Here is a 22727-nt window from a genome sequence, read left to right on the forward strand (position 1 = left end):
AGATGGGAATCATATGTTCCATGGACCTGGCTAGAGGCCTGGGCCCTGGGATGCCCCAGGAAGTACAGATACGTCCCCTGGGAGATGAGGGTTTGACCTTCCTGTAAATAAGGGTTGACTCCAATTTCGGTTAAAGTTTATAGAAATTCTTTATTATTAGACAAAAATAGACTCTCTTTTTTTCCCCTATTCATGTGATCCTACTCTGAATCTCTGCTTAGAGGGGGAGGCAGTGACTTGCTCCCCACCCCTCTCTGCTCTCCCCTCTCCCCTCTCCCCTCTCCCCTCTCCCCTCTCCCTGCTGTGCTGGGACCTGCAACTGGGTGGAACTGGCAGGGCCTGATCCCCCTGGAGGGCTGAAGTTCTCCTGCAGGTGGGGCTGTCCTGATCTCCTTCTGGGCTCAACTGCTAATGCCTCCTCACCCCTCACACACCCGTCTCTGCCATCTGCTCACATGCAAGGTCATCTTGTGGGCCGTCTACTTCACTTAGCAGGCTGGGGGCGGGGAAGGAGAACAATGTCGCAGGCCTGATGCTCACTCCTCATTCCTAAGGGAGGGTGCTGGCTCCTGGGGCTCCTGGGTCCAGGCCAGGGGAAGTGAGGGCTGTGGGGTGCTGGGAGTGGTGCAGTGTTGATGTGGGCTCTGAGCTTGTGGCCTTCCTTCATTTTCTCTGGCCCAGTAGAACTTTGGTGATGAAGGTGACAATGGCGCCAGCAGGCTGATCTGGGTCAAGCTCTGCAAAGAGGTGACACACATTCTCCCAGGGGCTTCCCGGCTTCTTGGCCACGAAACCAAAGATCCTAGGATGACAAAGGGTGGGGAGGGGGCTTAACATTCCCTCCATATGGGAGTGTTGCTGGCCTTGGTGAGACGAATCAAATGCCAGCGTTGACAGGACGGAGGTGCCCTGGTCCCTTGGAGGGAAGTGGCTGAACTCGTGGGGAGGCTTACTTGGAGGTGGTCCCATCTGGGTTGGTCCATCTGCAGAAGGAGAAGAACTGTGAAGATGCACACCCCAGGGGACAGCTGCTGAAGGGGTCCCTGGCACCTGGTGGGACCAGGGGGCTTTGGGGCAAAGGGTTTAGAGAGAGGGTCACCTCCGGTCCTGAGGGTCAGTGCTGGAGAAAGTGATGCTGTTCACTGGATAATGGCGGCGAAAGAATAGCCTGCAAGGAGGAGGGTGGGGAAGGTCACACAGCAACGGGGGCCCCCAGGGGCCTTCAGCATGGGCTTCCACAGGGGCTGAGTACACATACTTCCTTTGGTTGTCCGTCAGTGTAATGCCCTGGGCTGACACCTTGAAGTGGACAACAGCTGGTGTCGGGCGGGGGCTGCAGCTCAGAGCTGCAGAGCTGGCCCGGGCCACGGCTTGGGGGCCCGTCAGTGACTCTGTCTCCACTGAGGTCAGGTAGAGCACGCTGCAGGCTACAGGGGCAGGGAGTGGGTTGGGAGGGAGTGCCCATCCCCTAGCTACCCCCACCAACTCTTGCACATTCCCCAGCTACTGCTGTCACATGCTTTACAGTCACATAGGTGACTTGTTAAAAAGGCAGATTCCACAACTCTACCAGATCTACAGTCAGAAGCGAGGCCGCAAAGCCTGAGAATCTGCATTCTAACAAGTTTCTCCCTGCCACTACCCATGATCCTCTTGTTCATGAGACTTTGAGAACCTAGGCTGAGGACCCAATTCCTCATCCCTACCAGTATGGGGCTCCCCTGCCATCCTGGGTTGGCCAGGGCCTACCCACCTCAAGGCCTTTCAGTGCCCCCATGGTGCCCAGGGAGAGGGAGGGGAGCGGAGGGGAAGTCTCTACCAGCACCCTGACGAAGGAGGTCTGCCGCTGTGCTCATGTTGGTGGGCACTGGAGCCTCTGGGGTCTCTTCCAGAGGATCTGAGGGCAATGAGAACCAACAGAGAGGCTCAGAAGGCAGAGCATTCCCCAGGCTGGAGCACTCCCTCTGCCACCCCAAGGGAAGGTGAGGAGCCAGGACCTCTGGATTCTGCTTTAGCTGCAGGGGGTGGGGAGAGGTGAGGAGGACAGATGACCAGACACCCACCTTTGCTGGGGATGTGCAGGCAGCAGGGCAGGGAGATGGGGGAGATGGAGTGCTGGGAGACCAAGGCGGACAGGCTGCCTGTGGGGGAGGAGGCGGGAAAGTCCTGAGGTGCCCAGGGTGCCCCGGCTTTCCCTTCCATCCTCCTGAGATCCCTTGGCATCGCCCTAAACCAACCCAATGTAGCTTTCCCCAGGCTCCTTCTTCTCACCAAAGTAGGGCTCACTGGGACAGCCCTTGATCTTCACCCCTTTGGGCCCAGTCTCAATGAGGAAATGGCGGACCAGCTGTTCCAAGGGGTCCCCTGAGGGGAGGGGAGGGAAAGATTGCAGCTTCAGGATTCCAGGTTCCAACTTCTTCCCTAATGGGATTCTTTCCCGAGCAGCTGAGGTCTTTTCCGCCTCTCCCCCTCTCCCCTCCACAGCAGCAAGACTGGCACACCACCCCGCCGTTACCTTGCCTCTGGCAGCTCCCCCGCACTTCTCCCCAACTCCATTCAGGTTTGGGCGTTCTGTACCTTTCCAGGGCTGGGCGCTGGGGGGCGGTGTGGCCACCTTGAGGGCCAGCCCATAAGCTCCTTGGAATGAATGACTGTCCCTGATCAGGAAGGCCCCAGGGTCCTTGTCCTTCAGCAGGGCGATGGCTGTAGGGTAAGTATCGGGGAGGAGAAGTTTTCACAGGGGCGGACTGAGCCCCATGCAGCTCTGCTCCTCTGCTGACAAGCTCCATGGGTCTCTTTTGCCCTGACAGCTGTGGTAGTGGTAGGAGTCTGAGGACAGGGCTTTAGCGTTCCCAGGGGCTTTGACACTGTTGGGTCTCACTGCCTTGACCCAAAGCCCAGAGTCACCTGCTGGTAAAGTTTCAGCCAAGAGTAAACACAGCTGAGACAGGAGGAGCCAAGGGCTTCAACAGAATGGGACTTAAAGCCAAGACAGATGCCCTGGAGGATGAAGGATGGGGGGTGGTGAGGGGAGTTGGCTTCTCACCTTGGTCACGGGACAGGTGTGGCTTGTACCAGAACTTGGATGTATCCTGGACAAACTTGACATTGCTTTGGCTCTCTTGCGTAGGAGGCTCTAGGACAGGGAGGGAGTGAGTTCAGACCCCAGGGTGGCCAGGTCCCCATCCATGCTCCATCTGGAAGAAGGGGTTCTCTCACGGTAACCCCAACCCCCTCAAGGCCTTTATACCTGGGGGTTGGGGGACATTATCCGGGAGTAGAGGTGCGAAGGTCACATGGTGACTAGTGCCTCTGGCTGGTGATGATGCCTGCTCTGGGCCCCAGTGTCCTGGCTGTTGCCCCGGCCCAGGCAGGTGGCGTTTCTCAGGAAGTGGGGGCTGGGTAAGGCCATTGGTCTCATAGGAGGCAGCCAGGGGGAAGGCAGGTGTGGGTGAGCTCTGAGGCGGCTCTGGGCTAGCCACAAGCCAGGGCATCTGGGAAGGCACAGGAGTGAGGGGGGACCCATCTGGGCTGTCTGGGGGGCCTCGAGGGCCCTGCCAGGGGGTGTGGCGGAGGCCAGGCAGTGTGGTGGGCACAGGGCTCCGAGGACTGGCACCATCGGAGTGGCCCCCTGTGCTCCTTTCCTGAGGCCACTCACTGGGTGAGCTGGGAGGGGAGGTCGGAGAGAAGGGGCTAGGGGCTGGAGGCTCAGGCCTACTTCCTGATGGCAGCTCAGGGGCCTTTCCGGTGCCTGCCTGGGAAACAGGGGGCAAGGCCTCGCCAGGACTGAGTCTCTGAGTGGGTGGTGAGGTGGGGGACCTAGTGTCCTGTCGCCGGGTGCTGTAGGGTGGAAGGGAAGATGGTCAGCAGAGCCCCCACTGTGGCTGCTCCCACCCCACCCGCCTTCGTCAACTGCTTGGACAAGGAAGTACCTGAGCACCCCGCCCCTCTGCATACCTTTCCTTGCCCTGGACTGGGCTGCTGGTGTGCAGAGGTGTGGAGGGACCAGACAACTCCGATGAGGCACTGCATGGGGCATCTCGGGGAGACCGAGGCAGTGTGCTGTGCCCACTGGGGCCCTCCCTCCAGGACACCGGCTCCGGCGACTCTGCAGTGAAGGGAGGTGGGCTGTGAGCAGGATGGGGCTCTTCTGTCTGGCTTAGTTGTTTCTCACCATTTTCCCTTGTCTTCCCCATCATCTTCCAGAACCCTCCTCTGCCCTGGGCACTCCGCACTCTGGTGCCCCTCACCTGCAGATGCCAAGGGTCCTGCTGACGCCAGGTGCCCAGGCAGTGGGTACCTGTCCCCTCCATCCTCCGTAGGGATCTCGTAGCTCAGCTTCCTAGATTGTGGATAGGGCGGGCTGCCCGGGGAAATGGAGCCAGCCCGTGGGGAATGGCCACCAGGGCTGGGATATCCTCTGCCCTCTCCTGGAGAGCCACAGCTATGAGGCACGCGGCCATATGCTGGGCAGTAACTGGGAACTGCTCCTCCATAGCTGTATGTCACCAGGGCAGGGTACCCTGGATGCCCATACCTGCCTTCAGGGAACATGGCGTAGGAGCAGCCCTCGTGCCCTTCCTCGCCTGCCTTGGGTGGCTTCAGGCAGCTGTAGTCAGGCATCGGGGCATGGTGATGCCCACAGGCAGGCAAGAGTAGAGGCAGCGGGTGCCCAGGCCGCACTGGGTGCAGGAGGGGCTTTCCAGACTCACTCGCCCACCCTTCTCCAGCCTCCCTCTCCAGCCGCAGTCCATACAAGGCTGCTGTAGGTAGCGCCAGCTTTTCCTCACAGGCTGGGCATGGGTATAGGGTGGGCAGTGCAGGGTCCTCCAGAATGACCACCTCCCGATAGCCTGGGGCACGGTAGCCAAAGTCCCCAGTGGCTGGTTTTCCCAGCTCAGGTGGGTAGGGGTACGGCCCCTCCGACAGCGATCGGCAGAGGCGCCTCTTCTCCATCGAGGCCTCGGCGTAGCCCTGGGGGGATCCCTCATAGCCTCCATAGGCCAGCCGCCTCCTCTCCAGGGTTCCCTCTGGCCGGTAGTAGCCCCCATTGGGGACCCCGCAGGGCTCCCGGTAGCCCTGGCGGCAGGAGCAGTGGCGGCTGAGGCCAGGCCTGGGGCCTGGATACACTCCAAGGTGGGGACCTCTGCTCACGGTGGGCTGCTCTTCATCATCTAGGATAGCCGTCTCGCGCCCAGCCCCTCGGCCCCCACTGGCCACTCCGCAACCTCCTAGGAGGCGATCCAGCTCCTGCCGTTCCGCAGCCGTAGGGGGCGGCCGGCCAGGGGACTCAGCAGCCGGCTCTGTGGTCAGCGTGGAGGAATGGCCCGAGTCGCTGCTGACAGAGAGCATGGGGGGTGGGGGAGGTTCTGGAGAGGGTGCTGGTGGGGTCTGGCGGGGGGGCCGCTGCACCTGGGCATAAGGACTGCCATCCAGGGGACCCCGGGTGTGGGTCAGGGAGCCTGAGTGGGGAAGAGGATCAGGGAGGGAGGGCAAGTGGGGAAAAGGGAAGGAGAGAGAGAGTTTATGAGGGCGGATGGCACTGGAGATACCTCCCCACATCCTCCCCCCGCCCCCACAAGGGTGTCTCTCAGGAGTAGGCTATGGCTGGGGAGGAGGGAGTGTGCTTTTCCCTGGCGGCTCCCGCCACAACCCTGGACCTCCCACCCTGCAGGCTGCCCCACATACTATCCACACTGTCCTCGTGGTGCTGGTTGAAGTTCTCATAGGAGTCCCAGCGCACGGCCGGCTCAGTGGTGTTGTAGTCAACAGAGACTGAGGGATCGTTCCGTGGAGTGCTGCCTGTGGAGGGTCACTTGAGTGTTGGGGGGCAGGGGAGAGGGAGCCCTCAGTCCCCAGCCCCTGCCCCTGCTCTTACCTTTGGTCTTCTCGGGGCTGGAGGAGAAGACAAACTCCACGGAGGCTTGGAAGGGGAACCTCTCATCTACGGGGAGTGGACAGTGAAGAGCCGGCCCTGGCCCATAGCACACTCTGCTGCCCGCCTGCCACCTGCCCGCCTGCCACCTGGGCTCCAGCCCCAGGCCACTTGTTTCAGACTCACCAGTCCAGGCCTCATCCAGCTGGTCCTTGGGGAAAGTGAGCTGTGGTCCGTGGATGGTGCAGGTGTGGAACTGGACTCGGAACACGAGAGTCCGGTCTGTGCCCCGGCCACCCTTGTGATAGCATGTTACCTGGGGAAAGGCGGGAGGCTGGGGGTCAGGCCTCATGTCCTCTTCTGCGCTTCCACCCTGGGGACTCCCTGGTCACAGCTTCTGCCCTGCCTCGATCTCAAGGTGATCTCCCCACTGGCTCTCTGATCTGTCTTGAATTGGTGACTGTGCAGCTACACCACCACCACCTGCCCCCTCTCCAGGACTCTCCTTGTTGCCAGGACCCTCTCACCATGACGTCGCCTTTGAGGAGGAGGGCTGGCTCCAGGCTGATGCAAAGCTGCTGGGGACCAGGGCCCGCAATGTGACTGTGGGGAGAGAGGAGAAAGCAGAGATGGAGAGGGTCCTGCGTGCAGAGGCGGCTATGCACATTCAAGAGGAGCCAGGAGACCAGAGACTGAGCCCTGCCCAGGTATCTGGAGAGGCTGGAGAAGCAGGGATCCAGGAGCAAGAGGTGCCCTGGCCATAAGCTGTCAGGGGCCTGGGAAAAGAGCACTCACTAGACTCCAGATGTGTAGACAAGCTGCATGGATTGGTAGATTTTCAGGAAGGGCTGGAAGCCTGGAAGGGCAGAGGAGAAGGCACATGAGGGGTGCTGAGTGCAAAGGCGGGGAGGATAGCTCTCCCTAGGGAGTACATCTCAGGTGGACTCACCTGTGCCGGGTTCAAAGGCTGGCAGCATGGGGATGAGCACATAGTGCAGGAAGAGAGGGCTGCTGTTCATTCTGATGGAGCCGGATAGCAGCCCACTGAAGTAGCTGATGTATCTGGTGGAGGGTGTGTTGAGGAGAACATAAGCCCCTTCCTCTGGGGGGTCACCTTGTATCATTTCAGCCATCCAACCTTAGAAGGCTGGCCCTTCTCCTTAGCACTGACTTCCCATCTTCCAGGTCAGCGGAAAGTTCTTCCTTGCATCTAACCTCAATTCCTTTTGCTCCCTCTGCCTCTAAAGCTCTTCCCCCAGATCTCTGCTTCACTCTATAATGGTAGGACCTGACTGTCCTTCAGGTTCTTTATGACGGAGCTCGTCTATTTATTCCCAGGTTTATGGCCTTCCGCCCTACTAGCATGTAAGCTCCATGAGAGCAGGGGCTTTGTCCACTTTGAAGTCTCAGCACCTGGCACACTCAGTTAAGGTGTGCTGCATGAATAGGAGAGTCTTGGCCTTGGTGGCCTTGGTAGCCATGGAGGGAGCTGCTTCTGCGGCCCATCCCCACCCCGCTGCTCACCGACGCTGGGAGGGTTGCAGTTCTGTGGCCACCTTGTCCTCACAGAACTTCCGCATGGTAAGAGTAGCCAGTGCCTGGTCCGCCCTGAGGACAGTAAGGCCGGTGTTGGGGATTAGGGACTAGTCTTCATCCTGGCCTCTCATCCCTATGCCCCAGGGGAGGGAAGAGAGATATGATCCCCTAAGTCTAGAGGAAGCCCAGAGTGGTGGTAAAGAGAACTCGAAGCACCACATACAGTCATTTTACTAATTTTTGGGTCTCAGGCAATTGTTCCCTGAACTTTAGTTTTCTCATCTGTAAAGTGGGGCAATAAGACCATCTTATGGGTTGAATTATATCCCTCCAAAAGACATGTACCTCAGAATGTGACCTTATTTGCAAAATAGGGCCGCTGCAGACATAATTAGTTAAGACGAGATCATACTGAAGGAAGGTGGACCCTTAATCCAATATGATTGGTGTCCTTATAAGAAGAGAGGAAGAGACACAGACAGAGACGCATAGGGAGAACAGTGATAAGGGAGGCAGAGATGAGAGTGATGTGTCTGCAAGCCAAGGAATGCCAAGGCTTGCTGGCCACCACCAGAAGCTGGAAAGAGACAAGGAGGGATTCTATCCTGAGTCTCAGAGGGAGCAAGGCCCTGCCGACGGCTTGGTTTGGGGCTTCTGGCCTCCAGAACTGCGAAACAACACATTTCCACTGTTTTACACCGCCCTGTCTGTGGCACTTTGTTATGGCTGCCCCAGGAAACTTTACAGACCATCTGCTGCAGACTGTGTTGCAGTACAAGTGATAAAAGGGAGGTGGAAATGCTAAGTTGACAGCAAAGAGCTCTCTCAATGAAGAGGTGGGCTCCAGGGTAGGGGGTTCCTAAGGGGTCAGCTGGAGAAAGGGCCATTGGGGAAGGGGCTACTCGGGCACCGGGAGCCTCACCCTGCGGAGATCTTGCTGTAGTGCATGTAGGCAGAAACGATGACCCCAAGCTTGCCCTTGCTTCCCTGAGAGACAGAGAGACAGGGATGAGGGTCTCTGGGGCTCCAGGCTGACAGACCCTGGAGACTCCGGGCACCTGGGAACCCGAGGTCCTGGCCCATCTTGCAGTAGGGTTGGCCCATCCTCAACCCCATCCCTAACCCTAACCCCACCTTGCAGTATAGCACAACCACGTGCTGCGGGTCAGCACTGAGCCATGTCTCCATGGCTTTGCAGATGGAGCACAGCTTGTCCAGGGGCGGAGCATGCAGCTCAGGCCAGCCAAAGTCTTGAACCTGGGGAGAGTGCAGGGGTGCAACTGGGGCTGGGAGCCACCAACAGAGAGAGATGGGTGGGGTGGAAAGGGGGCAGGGCATAGGTGTCCTGGGGCAAGGTTGGGGGTCTGCTGGTTGTCCATGATAGCCTCAGCACTTTCCTTATCCATACAATGGGCTGATGCCTGCTGTACCACGTTTTGGGGTGTCTCCAGTAATATGTCATGGGAGAGTGGAAAAGTACTTAATAGAGAAGTAGAAGCCAATTGCTACTATTAATAACTAGGGAGCTGGGGGCTTCTGGGGTGGGGGGTGGCTTGTTTTAATGGCTGGGCAGGCCATTTCCTTCATACCTTGGGGTTTAAGCGGGTCAGGTCATGCCTTTTCTCTGAAAGGTTGAAGAGCTGAAATAAAAGGGGAGGGCTTTAGACAGAGTGACCTCAGGGAAACGAGGCACAAGGTGGAGGTGGATCCTAAGGAAAAATCTTCCTCTAAAATAAGGTGCAGCCTGGGCGCGGCGGCTCACGCCTTTAATCTCAGCACTTTGGGAAACCAAGGCGGGCAGATCACCTGAGGTCAGGAGTTCAACACCAGCCTGGCCATGATGGTGAAACCTCATCTCTACTAAAAATACAAAAATTAGCCAGATGTGGATCGCTTGAGCCCTGGAGTCAAAGACCAGTCTGGCCAACATGGTAAAACCCCGTCTTTACAAAAGATACAAAAAAAAAAAAATAGGTGGATGTGGTGGCGTGTGCCTGAGCTACTGAGGCTGAGGTGAGAGAATTGCTTGAGCCCAGGAGGCGAAGGTTGCAGTGAGGTGAGATCGTGCCACTGGACTCTACCCTGGGCGACGAAATGAGACCCCGTAAAAAAAAAAAACAAAAAAAGTAAATAAATAAATAAAATAAGAAGGTGGCTAAGGCCGGTCTAGCCAGTCACAGCCAAGTCGCCAGCGTTCCAGGATTCTCTGTTCCACTCCAGGCCCAGCTCCTGGCCCCGGCCCCGCCCCCACCCCTTTGGTCCCTCCCCCTGGAGACCGCGCCTCTGCTGGTGATGTCAGTGGGTAGCCTCGCCCATCTGAACCTCATAGCCCTCTCATTGGCTGACTCCTGGTGGCCCCGCCCCTCACCAGGTACTTGTCGCGGTGCTTGGATTGCAGCACGTGGGCCAGCTCGCGCAGGTGGCCCCGGTGCCGCTGTTCATCCGGCCGCGCGGGGAAGGCAGCGGCCAAGATGCGTTCCGTCACGTAGGTGAGGTCTAAGTCCCAGCGCCGCTCCATGAGCGGGTCCAGGCTGAAGCTCCTGGGGAGGAGGAGCCTACGCATGAACACAGGGGCGGGGCACCGGGAGGTGGCTAGTGTGATGGGAAGGCTGTCTGTTGGGCAGCAGGTGAGGCCTGCTTGGTCCTGAAGGTGGGTGGGTCCGGAGGGAGAATACCATTTTGGTGGTGTGGGGGGCCGTCCCAGGGAGCTTTGTTGGGGGGCAGTGCCATGGGCTAAGGTGTGTGGCCCCCGGAAAGGGGTCACGTGGGACCACCCCAGCACCCTCACTTACCTGGGCAGAGTGCTGCGCTGCTTCGAGTGGTTCAGAGATTTGGTGGATCCCTGGTGGATAACAGAGAGTGTTTGGACATCTCTTTGGGTGCCCCCTTACTCTAGACCGCCCACTCCAGAGCCATGCACTTTTGTCTTCAGGAAATCTAGATCTTTACTCCCAAAGCTACCTGCTTCCCCCCACTCCTCCACCTTCACCTTACCAGGTGCTCTATGCGCCTGACTGGGGCCGTGTTCCGCCGCTAGAGGGAGATAGGGGAGGAAAAGGGAGTGGTTAGGGCAGGGGCAAGGACCAGTGTGGGCCTGGGGACAGTGTAAGGGAATGTCAAGAGTCCTCATGAAGGCTGTACTGGGCAAGGGGAGAGGAGTCCTACCCCCAGCAGGCCCAAGGGCACAGGATCGGAAGAGGACTCAGTTTTTTTCCTCCGTGTAGGATGAGCAATACCCACAGCACTCAGTTCAAGGTCATCTCCTGGAGGCCCTCTCTGGAGCCACTAGACCTCTGGACACCATGGCCAGTTTCCTTGCCCTCCCCATCCCATCCTGGAGTGCACTCACCAGCTCCGCGGGAGGCAAGGCCTGACAGGCTGAAGTCACCTGGAAGGGGACCGAGTAAGGAACTGAGCTCTTGGTGAAGGGTTCTCCTGGGCTTGAGGATGGGGCGGCCCCTCAGCTTCAGGGGGAAGGTGGAGGGGCCTTCAGTGGATGGGCACAGGCTCCAGCTGAGGTTGCACTATTTAAGGGCACCTCCCCTCTGGCCTCTCAGTCCCCCACCCCCCAGGCCCCCCACTTGTTGCTCTTGGCGTTCAGCCCCCTGCCCACACAGACCCCCATTCATCCAGCTGCAGGGCAGGAGTTATATATAGAGCCACACAGGCAGGCCATGGCCAGGGACGGACACTGGCCTCTTTCACCGGGAGACCCCGCCCCTGGGCACACAGCTCCCCCAAGCCAGCTCCAGGGCCCTGGGACCCTCCTCCCCCTGCTCTGCAGGAAGAGGACCAGGGAACCTCCTCAGAGATAGGGCTCTTGGGTCCCCAGTGGACAGTGGGTGCTATCTACAGCTTATACCTGGAAAGGCCCAGTTTTTCCAGGACCCAGGGCAAGATCCGCCCAGGCATTTTGAGGACCCTTCCCCAGAGGGAAGACACAGCCCATCCGGCTGCCCAGTCTCTGAAATCCTGCTCCCCCCCGCAACCCACCCCACCCTTCCTCCTCCTCATTCTCCTCCTCTTCCCCACCCCCATTCTCTCGCCAGCTGCAGCCTGGGCACAGCACCAAGACAAACGCTGTCTTGCTGTCCACCCGCCTGGGCTGGCCAGCCCTCCAGAAGGCGGAGTAGGGTGGTTCTTAAAGGGCCCAGTACAGCACCCCCTCCCACTCAGGAGAGGTTCCCCAATGGTGAGAGGGGTGGAGGTGGAGGGTTGATGCCAGTGTGGTTGGAGAAGCGTGTTTGGGAGGAGGCAGGGACTCCAGACCCCTCTTCCCCTATCAGATAGAATCAGATACCCACCTTTGCTTCACATTTTCTGTGCGTCGCCACCTTGCAGACTGGGGGATGCACAGGGGGAGAGGGGTTAGCAGGGGCCTGTGGGACAGTGGAAGGAATGACCTCCCACATCTCCCAGACCCTGGAACCAGACACTAGGACTGGGATGGCTGGGGCGGAGGAGCAAGGCTAGGGTTTGAGGGAAGAGTGTGGCAGTGGGGTACACTGCCCAGGCCAGGGGTAATGTTCTGGGGTGGGGGTGGAGGCGAAGAGGAAGAGGGAAGGAAGACACCACCACAAGCCAGGATGGGAAGGTGGTAGAGAGGACGGGTTGTGGGGGGTATCTGTCACAGGGATCCAGGGCCATCCGAAGCAAGAGGTAGCTGCCTCTTAGCTGCCATTGTGCCTAATCCATCGAGCAGCATATTACTTTTGAGATTGTGTGAGCTGGCCTGCTGGAGTTGTGCAACACAGTGGTACTGAGTGGAGGGTCAGAGTCACAGGACAGCGCCTCACCTCTGCACGAAACGCCTGTCCCATCGATGGTCACCTTACATACTGCACAGACTGGAGGTTTCTTCCGGAAAACCTTCTCCCGGAAGCTGTGAGGCTCAGCTTTCCTAGGCTGAGGGAGGAGGGACAAACAGTGTGAGTTCCCAGTGGGCCCATCCCCATCTCTGGCAGGAGCCTCGCCTTAGCAGTGCACTGCTTTCCCCCATCCAGATCAAGCCCTCAAACTTGCAGGATGCACTTGGCCACAGCTGCTTCAGGGCAGCCATGGGGCCTGTCCTCAACTGTGCATGGAATCTGACCCCTTGCGTCACCTTTGCTGGGTCAGCTCCTCCCCAGGGGATCACTTGGGCCCCTCACGTGGCCCTGGTGTGTGATGCCCCTGTGGAAAGCCCACATGCTCAGGCTTTCCCCCTGGTGCGGTAGGGGTACTTCCTTACTCTTCCTGTCTTGTCCTCCCCGCATGGAGACCTATGTGCAGAGTGAGCAGGGGGGTTCCAGACATACGTGTTGTCTATCAGTCCTGCAGCACCAGACTGAGCCAGTAGGAGTGGCCTGAGCCCGTCCTGCTCCCCTAGCTCCCGCTGTCCCCACGCTCCAGGCAGCTGACATACCCTCCTCCCCCACGGTCAGAACAACATGTTTACTCATTGTGCATTGAGGCAGCAGACAGCAATTGTGTAAGGCGGGTGGTAATGCTGGAGGGAGAGACAGATAGAGGCCTGTCACTGGGGAGAGACGTTTAGCTGCCTTTGGATGCTGAGCTCTCCCCCAACCCCCTGTTCCCTGGCACTTGGGATTCAAGTCATTGAATGAGAAAAGAATGGACCAGATTCCCTCTTCAGCCCCTCCTGACCCGGAGGTGCAGTGAGGCAGGAGCCTGGGATGCCCCTTATGGCCCAGACCTATCTCAGTGCCTTCCCCTCCCCCTGTGGGTTCACTCCTCCCATCCTCTGTCTGGGGACAGCTTGTCTCTTTGCCACCTCTCCGTTTTACCCATATTCCCCTCCTCTGGAGTTCAGACTCCTGCTGTCCTCCTCCCCGGGACCCATCACAGTAGTATCTCAGGTTGTCCTGAGCTGCTGCTTCTGGGGCAAGGCTGGGAAGTTGGGAAAGGGAGTGGTCGGGATGTGGGCAGTACCTCTGGGCTCTTGACTGTCCCTGCAACTCTTCTGGACTGGACCAACTTTGTGAGACCCACTAGGACGCTTGGGAGCATGTTGGCATTAGCAGCACATATGGCTGTTGTCAGTGGAAAGCAAACCTCCAGTTCCAAAGCACTCCTGACTCCCTCTTCTCTCTCTGCCGCCCTTCCACCCCATTTCCGTCAAACTTCCCTGGGCCAGGGAAGGTGCCTGATGATCCCTTAGCCTGCTCTAGGACTCCAGGATAGTGCATGGTGAAGTCCTACAGTGAGGCACCTGAGGCTTAGGTTTGGGGGGCCAGGACCCCTAGGGTTGGCCCAGGCTAGAGCAGGGAAGGTGAGAGAAGAGCCAAAACAGACAATGGGACCCACTCTAACCCAAACACTCTCACACTACAGCCCTGGCCACTCCGGAGGGGCTGCTGGGCCAGGGGAGACGGCTGTGGAAGCTGAAATTGGGAAGAGGGCCTGGCCTGATTCCTGGTCCCCTCCCCCACTGCCCGAACCTCCACCCCTGCCCCTCTTTTGCCCAGCTGGTGGGCACTCCTACCCTGCTTGTGGCCCGGCTGCTGTCCCTCCTCCCCAGGGCTCTGAGCAGCCTCTCCACGGGGCCGCTGGACTTCATGGTGTTCGGCTGGCCAGGGTGCTGGCCCCAGGGCCTGAACAATGTTGGGGCCTGGCCCGGGGCTTCCTGGAAGCGGCCTGGCGGAGGCAGCCGCTTCCCCTGGGCGGAGGGTAGGCTGTCTGGCTGGTGTGAGGAGAAGCCCGGCCCTGGAAGTGGAGGGAAGTGCAGGCGGGAAGGGGGCAGGTCGCTGCTCCAGGAAGTGGCGGGGGAGGATGTGGGGGAGGCCAGGAGATCAGATTCCCAGGATCTACCCTGCTGGGAGTGTCAGCCTATGATCTTTTACTCCCCCCGCCCCCCAACTCTGGAGTTGTTCCACACCTGGGACACTACACTCTCCAGAGATCTGCAGGGATCCATGGTCTTGAGATCCAGCCCCTGGTGGGGCCGGGTGAGAATTTTGGTCTCAGGGCAGGCTAAAGGACAAGTGGGGAACACTGTGTCCCAGCCAGGCTCCAGCCTGAACTCTCAAGCTCTCGAGGGACTTCCGCTGGGGAGGGAGTGGAGCTGGGAACTACTACAGGCAGGCTGGCCCAGGCTCCTGAGTGCATCCTGAGGGTCAGGTAAAAATGGATCTGGGGGCCAGCTTCCTGCCTCAGTTTCACTGAGAATGAAGTACAAAAAGGAAAGCAGGCACCGCCGCCTTTGCTCTCAATACACCTTGCAAGGCCAAGTTCCAGCCACAAGACTGCTTTGCTCAGGCTTGGGGAGTAATCCATTCTCCTGCTGCAGCTGAAGGCCTCTGAGGCCTTTCTCCTGAGAGCCCCCAGGCCTCTGCTCCTGACACAGTGCCCCCCACTCATCCATTCCCTGGCTTTGTTTCAGACATGACTTTGTAGGCCCCTAGCCCTCTTTCCAGCCCTGCAAATTGGGCTCTCCACCTAAGGGCTGCACCCTGTCCCTGCTGCAACCCCGAAGCCTGGGTACTACCTTCATGGCTCTCCCAGGTCTGCCCTCCTTCCTGAGCAGCTGTCCCAGGGCCTGAGGACTGGACAGGAGGCTCCCCTCCCAACACACACTCTACCCCCATCCATGGGCCTCCTGCCTCCCTCCTGGGAACAACGCCAACTTCCTGTCCTGGGAGTCAAGGGAGGAGGGTGGATGGGGCCTTGGAAAGGGGGGAGTAATCTTCCTAAAAGTTAAGGGGTTAATGGCCTGGGAGTCTTCAGCCCCAAACCCTGGACAGCAGCCCCTGGGACTGGCTGGAGCTGTCATTTGAAAGAATGTGCAAATGTGCCCCTCTCATTTGCCTGGTATTTACTGAATGTCCCAGTACTCAGGCAACTCCCCCAGCCCTGGCCTCTCCCATGGGTCCCTTCAACTTGCCTCCCGCTCCTTCATACCTGTCAGGATGAGTTATCTAGGATGGAGAATCCTGCATTCTCTGGGGTGAAGCCTGCTGTGGATCCCCATTTGACACCCTTTTGAGGACCTGATGGGGCTGGGCCTAGCCTGAGACCTCTCCCTTGAAGCTCCAACTCTCCAGGCCAAGAAGTCTGTCCTCAGGATACCGTGGCCAGGTGGCATTTGTGTGGCAGGCCTGGGCCCCCAGCCTGTAACTGGAGAGGAGCACGGGCTCTGCACCTCACCCCTATCCTGCCAGCCTGGCTGTGGCCCAGGACATTCCAGGCCCCTGGCCAGTGTGGGCAACCGGGCCTGGCCTGGTCCAGCCCCCAGCCCTGCTTGTGGGAGATGGGGCAGTGTGACAAGGTGATCGGTGGGGTGGCTTATTTCTGTCCAGTCCCTAATTCTGCTCCTATGGCACATGGCCCCGACTGTGATTCCTCCAGCAGGCTTCTCTCACCTGCTGCCTCCAGAGGGGCTGAAAGTCCCCTCACCTGGAACAGGTCCCCAGGCATCCTCGGACCTTCACTGGTCTCACACTCCCCACCCAGACCCAGCAAGGAGGTGCCGAAGCAGTGAGTGCGGTGAGGGGTGGGGCGGTGCAGCTCCACTGTGCCTGTGAGTCCTCCCATCCTGTGGCACACGCACCTCGGAAGGGAGGCAGGGATGGCGTCGCTATGACCCAGTCCGCAGGGAAAAAGTAGCTCACTCGGGGAGGGTTGGGAAGGCATCACCAGACCCTCTTAGACCCTCACCCTCCTCCCGCCGGGAACATTTCAGAGCCTGTCAACCTCTCCCCCAGGCGGGCCCCCTCTTTCTCCGAAGTCGTGGGTTTGTTTGGAGAAACCCCTCCACCCACACCCCCCTTCCTGGAAATAGCTGTGGTTGGAAGGGAGGCTGGGCCTCACCCCTCCTCTGGCTGCCGCGGAGGAGGGGTGAGGCCCAGGGAAGGAGCGAGGGAGGGCGGTGGTTCTGGGGGTGTGCCCACAGGGGTCTGGAGGATGTGGGCCGCAGAGCGGGGCTGGCGAGCCGAATCAGCCTCCTCTGTGCCCGCTCACGGCCTCAGTGTCCCACATGTGAAGTAGGAAAGGAAAACGCTCGCCTGTACCTAGCCAGGCCGGGGTCCGAGCGCCGCTGCCAGCTACTGCCGGGTCCTGGGCCTGTGTGTGTGTGGCACGGCGTGCGGCCCCGTGCGCCCGGGGCGCTGGAAGGCGTGGCGGCACGACCGAGTAGGACCGAGGCCGCGCCCCGCCCCCTGATCACTGCCCCGACCTCCCGCTGTTCCCAGCTTGCCGCGGCCAGCCAGAGCCCCCAGCCCCAGCCCCGAGCCGCGCCCCGCGCCCCCAGACCTCCGGCGCCCCCTGGCGCCCGCCCCTCGCACTGCCCGCGCGGCCGTGACGCAGAGGCCGCCGCCCGCCCAGCGCGGCGCGGCCACTCACCTGCGGGGGGCGCCCGGCGGGGCGGGGGCGCGGCGGGGCGGGGCAGCAGCAGGGGGAGCCCCCGGGCCAGCCCATCCCGCCCGGGCCCGCGCCGAGCAGATGCGAAGGAGGCAGCGGCGGGAGCCGGCGGCCGCGCTCGGCTGGGCTCCCTCCCGCCCCCGCCGCGCCCCGCGCCCGCTGCCGCCTGCTCCTCCTCCTCCTCCTCCTCCCTCCCGGCTCCAATCCCCACGTTCCGCCCGCTCCCCGCCCCTCGGCCTCCTCTTCTCCCCACCTTCTCCCGCGAACCCTCACTCACAAAGAGCCGAGGGGACAGAGGGTGCACAGACGGCCAGCGGGGCCACGCCAGGGACACACTGGAGACAGGAGGCTAAGAGAGGGGGAGAGAATTGGAGAGAGACGGCCACGGAGGACACGGGGACGGGAAAGTCTCAGAGACGGAGAGAGCCTGACTCGGCGGGACACAGGCAAAAAGAAACACGCGAGCCAGACAGACGCAGAAGAAACGGTGGGCATAGGTCCAGAAGGGACTAGGAAGCAGGGGACAGGGGACTGCCAGCCTCTCACCCTCCCCACAGGAGTGTGTCTGGGCTTGGGCCCGACCTGAGAGGACCACCCGTGGCCTGACCTGGTGGTGCTAACGTCCCCTACCCAGGCAGGCACCTGAATCAGGTGAAGCCACCTGGTGTTACTTTTGGCTTAAGTCACTGGACACCCTTCCCTGGTCCCAAAGGATTCACAGCTGAGGACCTCTCCATCAGGCTCAAGCCCTCATCTCCACCTGCAAGCAGCTTCAGCCATCCCATCCACTGCCCTGCTTTATTCATTCATTGAGGCGAGTCTCTCTGTCGCCCAGGCCGGAGTGCAGTGGCGCGATCTCCGCTCACTGCCTCCCAGGCTCAAGCGATCCTCCCACCTCGGCCTCCCGAGCAGTTGGGACTACAAACGGGCGCCACCATGCACAACTAGTTTTTTGTAGAGCCGGGGTTTCGCCATGCCCAGGCTGGTCTACAACTCGGAGCTCAAGCGATTACCCCGCCTCGGCCTCCCAGAGTGCTGGGATTACAGACATGAGCCACCGTGACCAGCCCTTGCCCTGTTTTGAAAGAGCTGGACCATTATTCTTACTCCACAGACCTCTGAGAAGGCCTTCCTTATATTTAACTTGAGTCCAGCCTTTCCAAGTGGAGATGGAAGTTCTTTCTGTGGTCTAACCTCATTCCCTTCTTTTGCAGTGCCTGGTACTTGATAGGAACTTCATGGAATGGAGTGAATGGGCCCTAGGGCAGGTTTGAGTGGTGCCACCCTGGAGGGGAAGGTGGAAGGAAGGGACAAAGTAGGGGACGTCTTCCTAGAATCTCTGAGCCTATTACCATTCCTACATTCTCCAACGTCCTTTAGCAGTAAGCACTTCCTGAAACTTTCTCCCTCCTTCACCCTCCCCGCTGGATTTTCCATGATGAAAAGGGGCGGGGGAAAGGACGCTGGGATTCTGAGAACCTAGTGCCCAGGGCTCAATGCCCAGTGCCTGCTCAAAGCAGCCAGTACCACTGGCTCTAAGGCCTCCTTTCCCTCCTTGTCTCATCTCAACTGGGTCCTTTCTGTGCTCATCTTGTCTTTGGCAAAGGCTGGTTCTCATTTCCGTGGGGTGGGGCACCTGACAGGGAAGAAGAGTCTGTGAAGAGTGCATGATGACAGTGTGTGTCCCCCGACACCAGAGACTGGCATTTGGAGGGGGTGGATATGGTTGGGACTGGGGAACGTTGATCTCACTGATCTTGGTTGAGCTGGTGTCCAGTAGGCAGTTTCAGAGGTTAGGAAAATGGGAGTCACTGGGGACTGGGGACAGGAGAGGTGGAGGTGGGGGAATACCGAGGAGAGTGGCAGGGATTGGAGGCTCCTGGAGAAAGGGCACGGCTGGAGGTTGTCCCATGTATTTTGGCAAGATATGTAATCGAGATACGTGAGATAATGAAATGTGTTCATGTCTTTGGAGCCTTCAACCAGCTCTTTTAACATCTTGCTCTTCCCAGCATTCCTTAGGGTCTTTGGCTGGGCCCTGGGATGGGTGCCGTGGGGTACCTTTACCTAAGCTCTAAGGTTACCAGTAGAGAGACTGGGACTCAGAGGAACTTCATGGGACCCCAGAGAGGTGAGGGGTAAGGGCTAGAACCTCACACCCATGCTGGCTTTGCTGCCTTCCTGGCAGGCCCATGGGAGGAACTTTTGAGGTTTCAAGGGACTGGAAAAGGGTCACAAGATGGGTGGCCGAACTCCCAGCTCAGGCTGGATTCCTACTCGCAGCGTGGGGATAGTGGGGAAGGTGACTGCAGGAAGGAAGCTGATGAGAAAGGCTGAGAATGAGAAGTTATGCAGGAGGTAGCTCTGTGGGCGTGAAACAAAAATGAGTGGTTCACAGAGCCAGCCAGGCATTCTGACTTCCAGCTCACAGCAGCAGGAGCTTCAGGGAGGAAGAAGGGAGGGAGGAGGAAGCCAGGTCGATATTAATAAAGGTCAATTTCAGGAACACCCCTGACCTCCCTCCACACAGGTTTTCTTACCTTGACTATGCAGAGGGTGGTCCATCTTGGCATTGAAGGTGGAACCCCCTCTTCCATGGTCTGGGGTGACCCCATGCCTGCAACCAAGTGTGCTCAGATCCTTGGGGTGCGGGGACTGTATAGGGAGTGGATTTGAAGGTGTGGGGCTGTCCTGGCTGGAGACCACTGGGTCAGGAAAACTCTAGTAGAGGGTTTGGGTGCTGGGAACCAGGAAGAGCGGGGGAAGGGGCAGAGCCAACTCCAGAGGCGGATCTCCTGGCCGAGGACAGAGGCTTTATTGTCCAAGCTGGAGGTTGCTGCAGCTGGGCGGGGAGCAGCTCAGCTCCGTCTCTTCCAAATTTCTTTTGGGGGAGGGTAAGGGAAGGCAAGCCCCCCTTCACTTGTGGCCCTTGGGGCTACCATGGTTGCTGAGAAACGAGGCTTATTTGACAAATAATGCTTCCCAGGAGCAGATGTGTAGCTCTCTCACTTCCTGAGAAACCAGATGCTGTGAGCTCGCTTAGCACTTGAGGTGACGCCCTCAGCACAAACTGGGACCCTTAGTGCCTTGGGATCCAGAGTATAGTGCTTGATTCTGTTTAAAAGAAACTAGGCTAATGTGGACTCAGATACAAACAGGACATAACCAGCCTAAAGTTGGCCCTTGTGAAGTAGGATGCTGCATCTGCACTTTCCCTCTACTTGTCCAGTAGTTCAGGATTTACAAGATTGACAATGAGTTCTAAGTCCATTTCTGCAGCTTCACTTCTGGGTGGATCCATACTTTTTTTTTTTTTTTTTGACAGAGTCCTACTCTGTTGCCCAGGCTGGAGTGCAGTGGTGCGATCACAGTTCACTGCAGCCTTGACCTCCTGGGTTCAAGCGATCTTTCCTCCTAAGTAGCAGGGACTATGGGCGTATAATACTGGGCCTGGCTAATTTTTCTATTTTTTGTAGAGACAGGGTTTCACCGTATTGCCTTGACTGGTCTCAAAGTCCTGGGCTCAAGCGATCCTCCTGCCTCATCCTCCCAAAGTGCTGGGATTACAGGTGTGACCAACCACGCACGGCTGACACACATTATTTTTCTGAGATGGAGTCTCGCTGTGTCGCCTAGGCTGGAGTGCAGTGATCTCGGCTCACTGCAACCTCTGCCTCCAGGGTTCAAGCGATTCTTCTGCCTCAGCCTCCCAAGTAACTGGGTCTATAGGCGCGCACCAGCACACCTGGCTAATTTTTGTTTTTTTATGTTGTACAGACTGGATTTCACCATATTGGCCAGGCTGGTCTTGAACTCCTGACCTTGTGATCTGCCTGCTTCAGCATCCCAAAGTGCTGGGATTACAGGCGTGAGCCACTATGCCTGGCCATACTCATCTTTAAAGTACCTTTTGGGACACAGGGCCTTCCTCTACCCTTTCTGTACACAACCATCATAAATCTCTTTCAACAAGCCTTTCCTGGCCGGGCGCGGTGGCTCAAGCCTGTAATCCCAGCACTTTGGGAGGCCGAGGCGGGTGGATCACGAGGTCAAGAGATCAAGACCATCCTGGTCAACACAGTGAAACCCCGTCTCTACTAAAAATACAAAAAATTAGCTGGGCATGGTGGCGCGTGCCTGTAATCCCAGCTACTCAGGAGGCTGAGGCAGGAGAATTGCCTGAACCCAGGAGGCGGAGGTTGCAGTGAGCTGAGATCGTGCCATTGCACTCCAGCCTGGGTAACAAGAGCGAAACTCCGTCCCAAAGAAAAAAAAAAAAAACAAGCCTTTCCTATTTTTATGTTCCTTCTTTCCATCATTTACCTAGACCTCAGTACTGCACAGCTAAGAGTGGCTTGAAACGAAGACTAGGAGAATGTGAGTGAAACCGATTCCTGTGGAGAGGCAGTGAACAAGCATTACCTTGTAGGTTCCCCAGGCACCCTGGGCAACAGGAGCACCTAAAGCCACAATGAAAAGCCTTTACATTGTCACAGCTCACTGAGTCTCATATCCCTCAACTTTGCCAATTTTGGAGAACAGAAATAAATGCACTGGCCAGAAAACAGAAAAGCAGCTGCTCCAATTGGCTGGGAAATGCCATTTGTGTTAACTCCTTCCTCCTCTTGGCTCTTAAATCCCCAGAATCGTTGACTGAGGTTTCCCAGGCTCCTTTCTATGTTCCACCTCCTTGTGACCTTAGTAGGGATTCTCTGCCACTGTCCTAACCCCTTTCCTGCCTTGCAACAATGACCAGTCTGTCCCTAGCTGTTTGGAAAATTCCCACTGAGTCTAAAGTATGACTAAGAGAAAGTGGCCTCTGTTCTGGTAACCTAGACCAGCCTGTCACCGGAATCTCTGGTCCACCAGTGCGGTGTGACTCAAGGGAGCAGCACCTCTCCAGATTGCTGAGGGAGGGGGATTATGAGGGAACTGCCCCAAGGACACGAAGATTGAGTTCCCACATCTTAATTAAAATAAACAGTACAGGAAATAGACTGCAGACACGTCCAGGTGGTTAAAAAATTACCACCAGGCCAAAGTGGGGGGCGGGGCGGGGTGGGAGGAAGCCAGAGGGGAGCTAGGATGCAAACTCGGTTACTGGCGCCTTGATAAAACACTGAAATAGATTCCCTTGTAACCCCACCATCTGATCTTGGACAATATAGTATCCAATGCTGAATGAAAACTTCAGAGATGGTGGGGGAAGGAGAAGCAAGGGGACTCCAGTAAAAACCACTGGGAGTGCAGAGCATATAAAGAACTTCATCATTCCAATGAACTTTAAAGATCAGATTTATTTGGAGAAAACAAAAAACCCACAACCCAAAGGATGGGATTTTACATCTCAAGACATCTCCCAGGTAATAAGTCTACAGATTACAAATCATTTTCATAGAAGATATTTTTGTACAAATTTTACATGTATTCAGGAGAGGGACATTAACCAATCCCCGTTTATATTTTAATGGGGCAAGGTAGGGGAGAGGGGAAAAGCGTTTTGGATACAACTATTTGGAAGGAGAGTAGACATGAAGAGGGCAAACCCTAGCTTTTCATTATCTACAATCAATGGTTTTTCTTTAAAAAAAGAAAACCTTTCAATCTTTAGTATCTCTTTAAAAGCCCACTTCTTAGCTACTGGCCAATCCACACCAATTATTTAAATTCACTTGGTACACACCTTTGTCCACTGGGTAAATTATATTCATTATGCCCACTGCTGCAGCACGCATAAACCAACACCCCTGCATAGCTGAACAGGACCTAATCTAGGGCTGATGGGAGAAGGGCTTGCAAACCAAGATCAAGGTGTCATTTCTCCGCTAATACTGTCTACCAAGCTGATCCCTACAAAACTGCACATAAAAGCAGGAAGTTTAGCTACTGTGTTGCAAGACAAACCAGGAACTTGTTAAATAATTCTCTCCATTACCATTTATTCTCTCAGGGGAAGCTT

General features: G+C 57.7%; 1 protein-coding gene across 7 annotated transcripts; it reads right to left on the reverse strand.

Annotated features, from left to right (window-relative positions):
* Positions 1-379: 379 nt before the first annotated feature.
* Positions 380-19546, reverse strand: TNS2 (tensin 2). Of its 7 annotated transcripts, XM_032292935.1 has the most exons (30): positions 13896-14864; positions 13738-13794; positions 12208-12316; positions 11716-11753; positions 10761-10799; positions 10406-10444; positions 10204-10253; positions 9780-9951; positions 9001-9051; positions 8546-8668; positions 8334-8398; positions 7400-7483; positions 6825-6937; positions 6671-6731; positions 6403-6478; positions 6062-6191; positions 5879-5944; positions 5689-5802; positions 4251-5462; positions 3958-4108; positions 3251-3840; positions 3047-3136; positions 2578-2703; positions 2272-2364; positions 2064-2141; positions 1820-1897; positions 1259-1427; positions 1100-1168; positions 954-983; positions 380-802 (listed from the first exon to the last, which is right to left on the reverse strand). In XM_032292935.1, the coding sequence occupies exons 1-30, from the start codon at positions 13968-13970 to the stop codon at positions 664-666; spliced, it is 4287 nt and encodes a 1428-aa protein (XP_032148826.1). In that variant the 5' UTR covers positions 13971-14864; the 3' UTR covers positions 380-663. The 7 variants fall into 7 exon arrangements, with proteins under 7 accessions (XP_032148826.1, XP_032148841.1, XP_032148870.1 ...); XM_032292950.1 differs by lacking the exons at positions 13738-13794; positions 13896-14864 and adding an exon at positions 19309-19546; XM_032292979.1 differs by lacking the exons at positions 13738-13794; positions 13896-14864 and adding an exon at positions 16751-16780.
* Positions 19547-22727: the final 3181 nt, after the last annotated feature.

This window comes from Sapajus apella, unplaced genomic scaffold, assembly GCF_009761245.1.
Source record: "Sapajus apella isolate SASKATOON/1434 unplaced genomic scaffold, GSC_monkey_1.0 scaffold2, whole genome shotgun sequence".
Lineage (NCBI taxonomy): Eukaryota > Metazoa > Chordata > Mammalia > Primates > Cebidae > Sapajus > Sapajus apella.

Coding starts and splice junctions, on each gene's coding strand:
- TNS2 (XM_032292935.1), bottom strand. CDS start 13,970: ATGAAGTCCAGCGGCCCCGTGGAGAGGCTGCTCAGAGCCCTGGGGAGG. Junction 10,445..10,760: donor CCTTGCCTCCCGCGGAGCTG/GTGAGTGCACTC, acceptor ATCTCCCTCTAG/CGGCGGAACACGGCCCCAGT. Junction 9,952..10,203: donor CAGCGCAGCACTCTGCCCAG/GTAAGTGAGGGT, acceptor CCTCCTCCCCAG/GAGCTTCAGCCTGGACCCGC.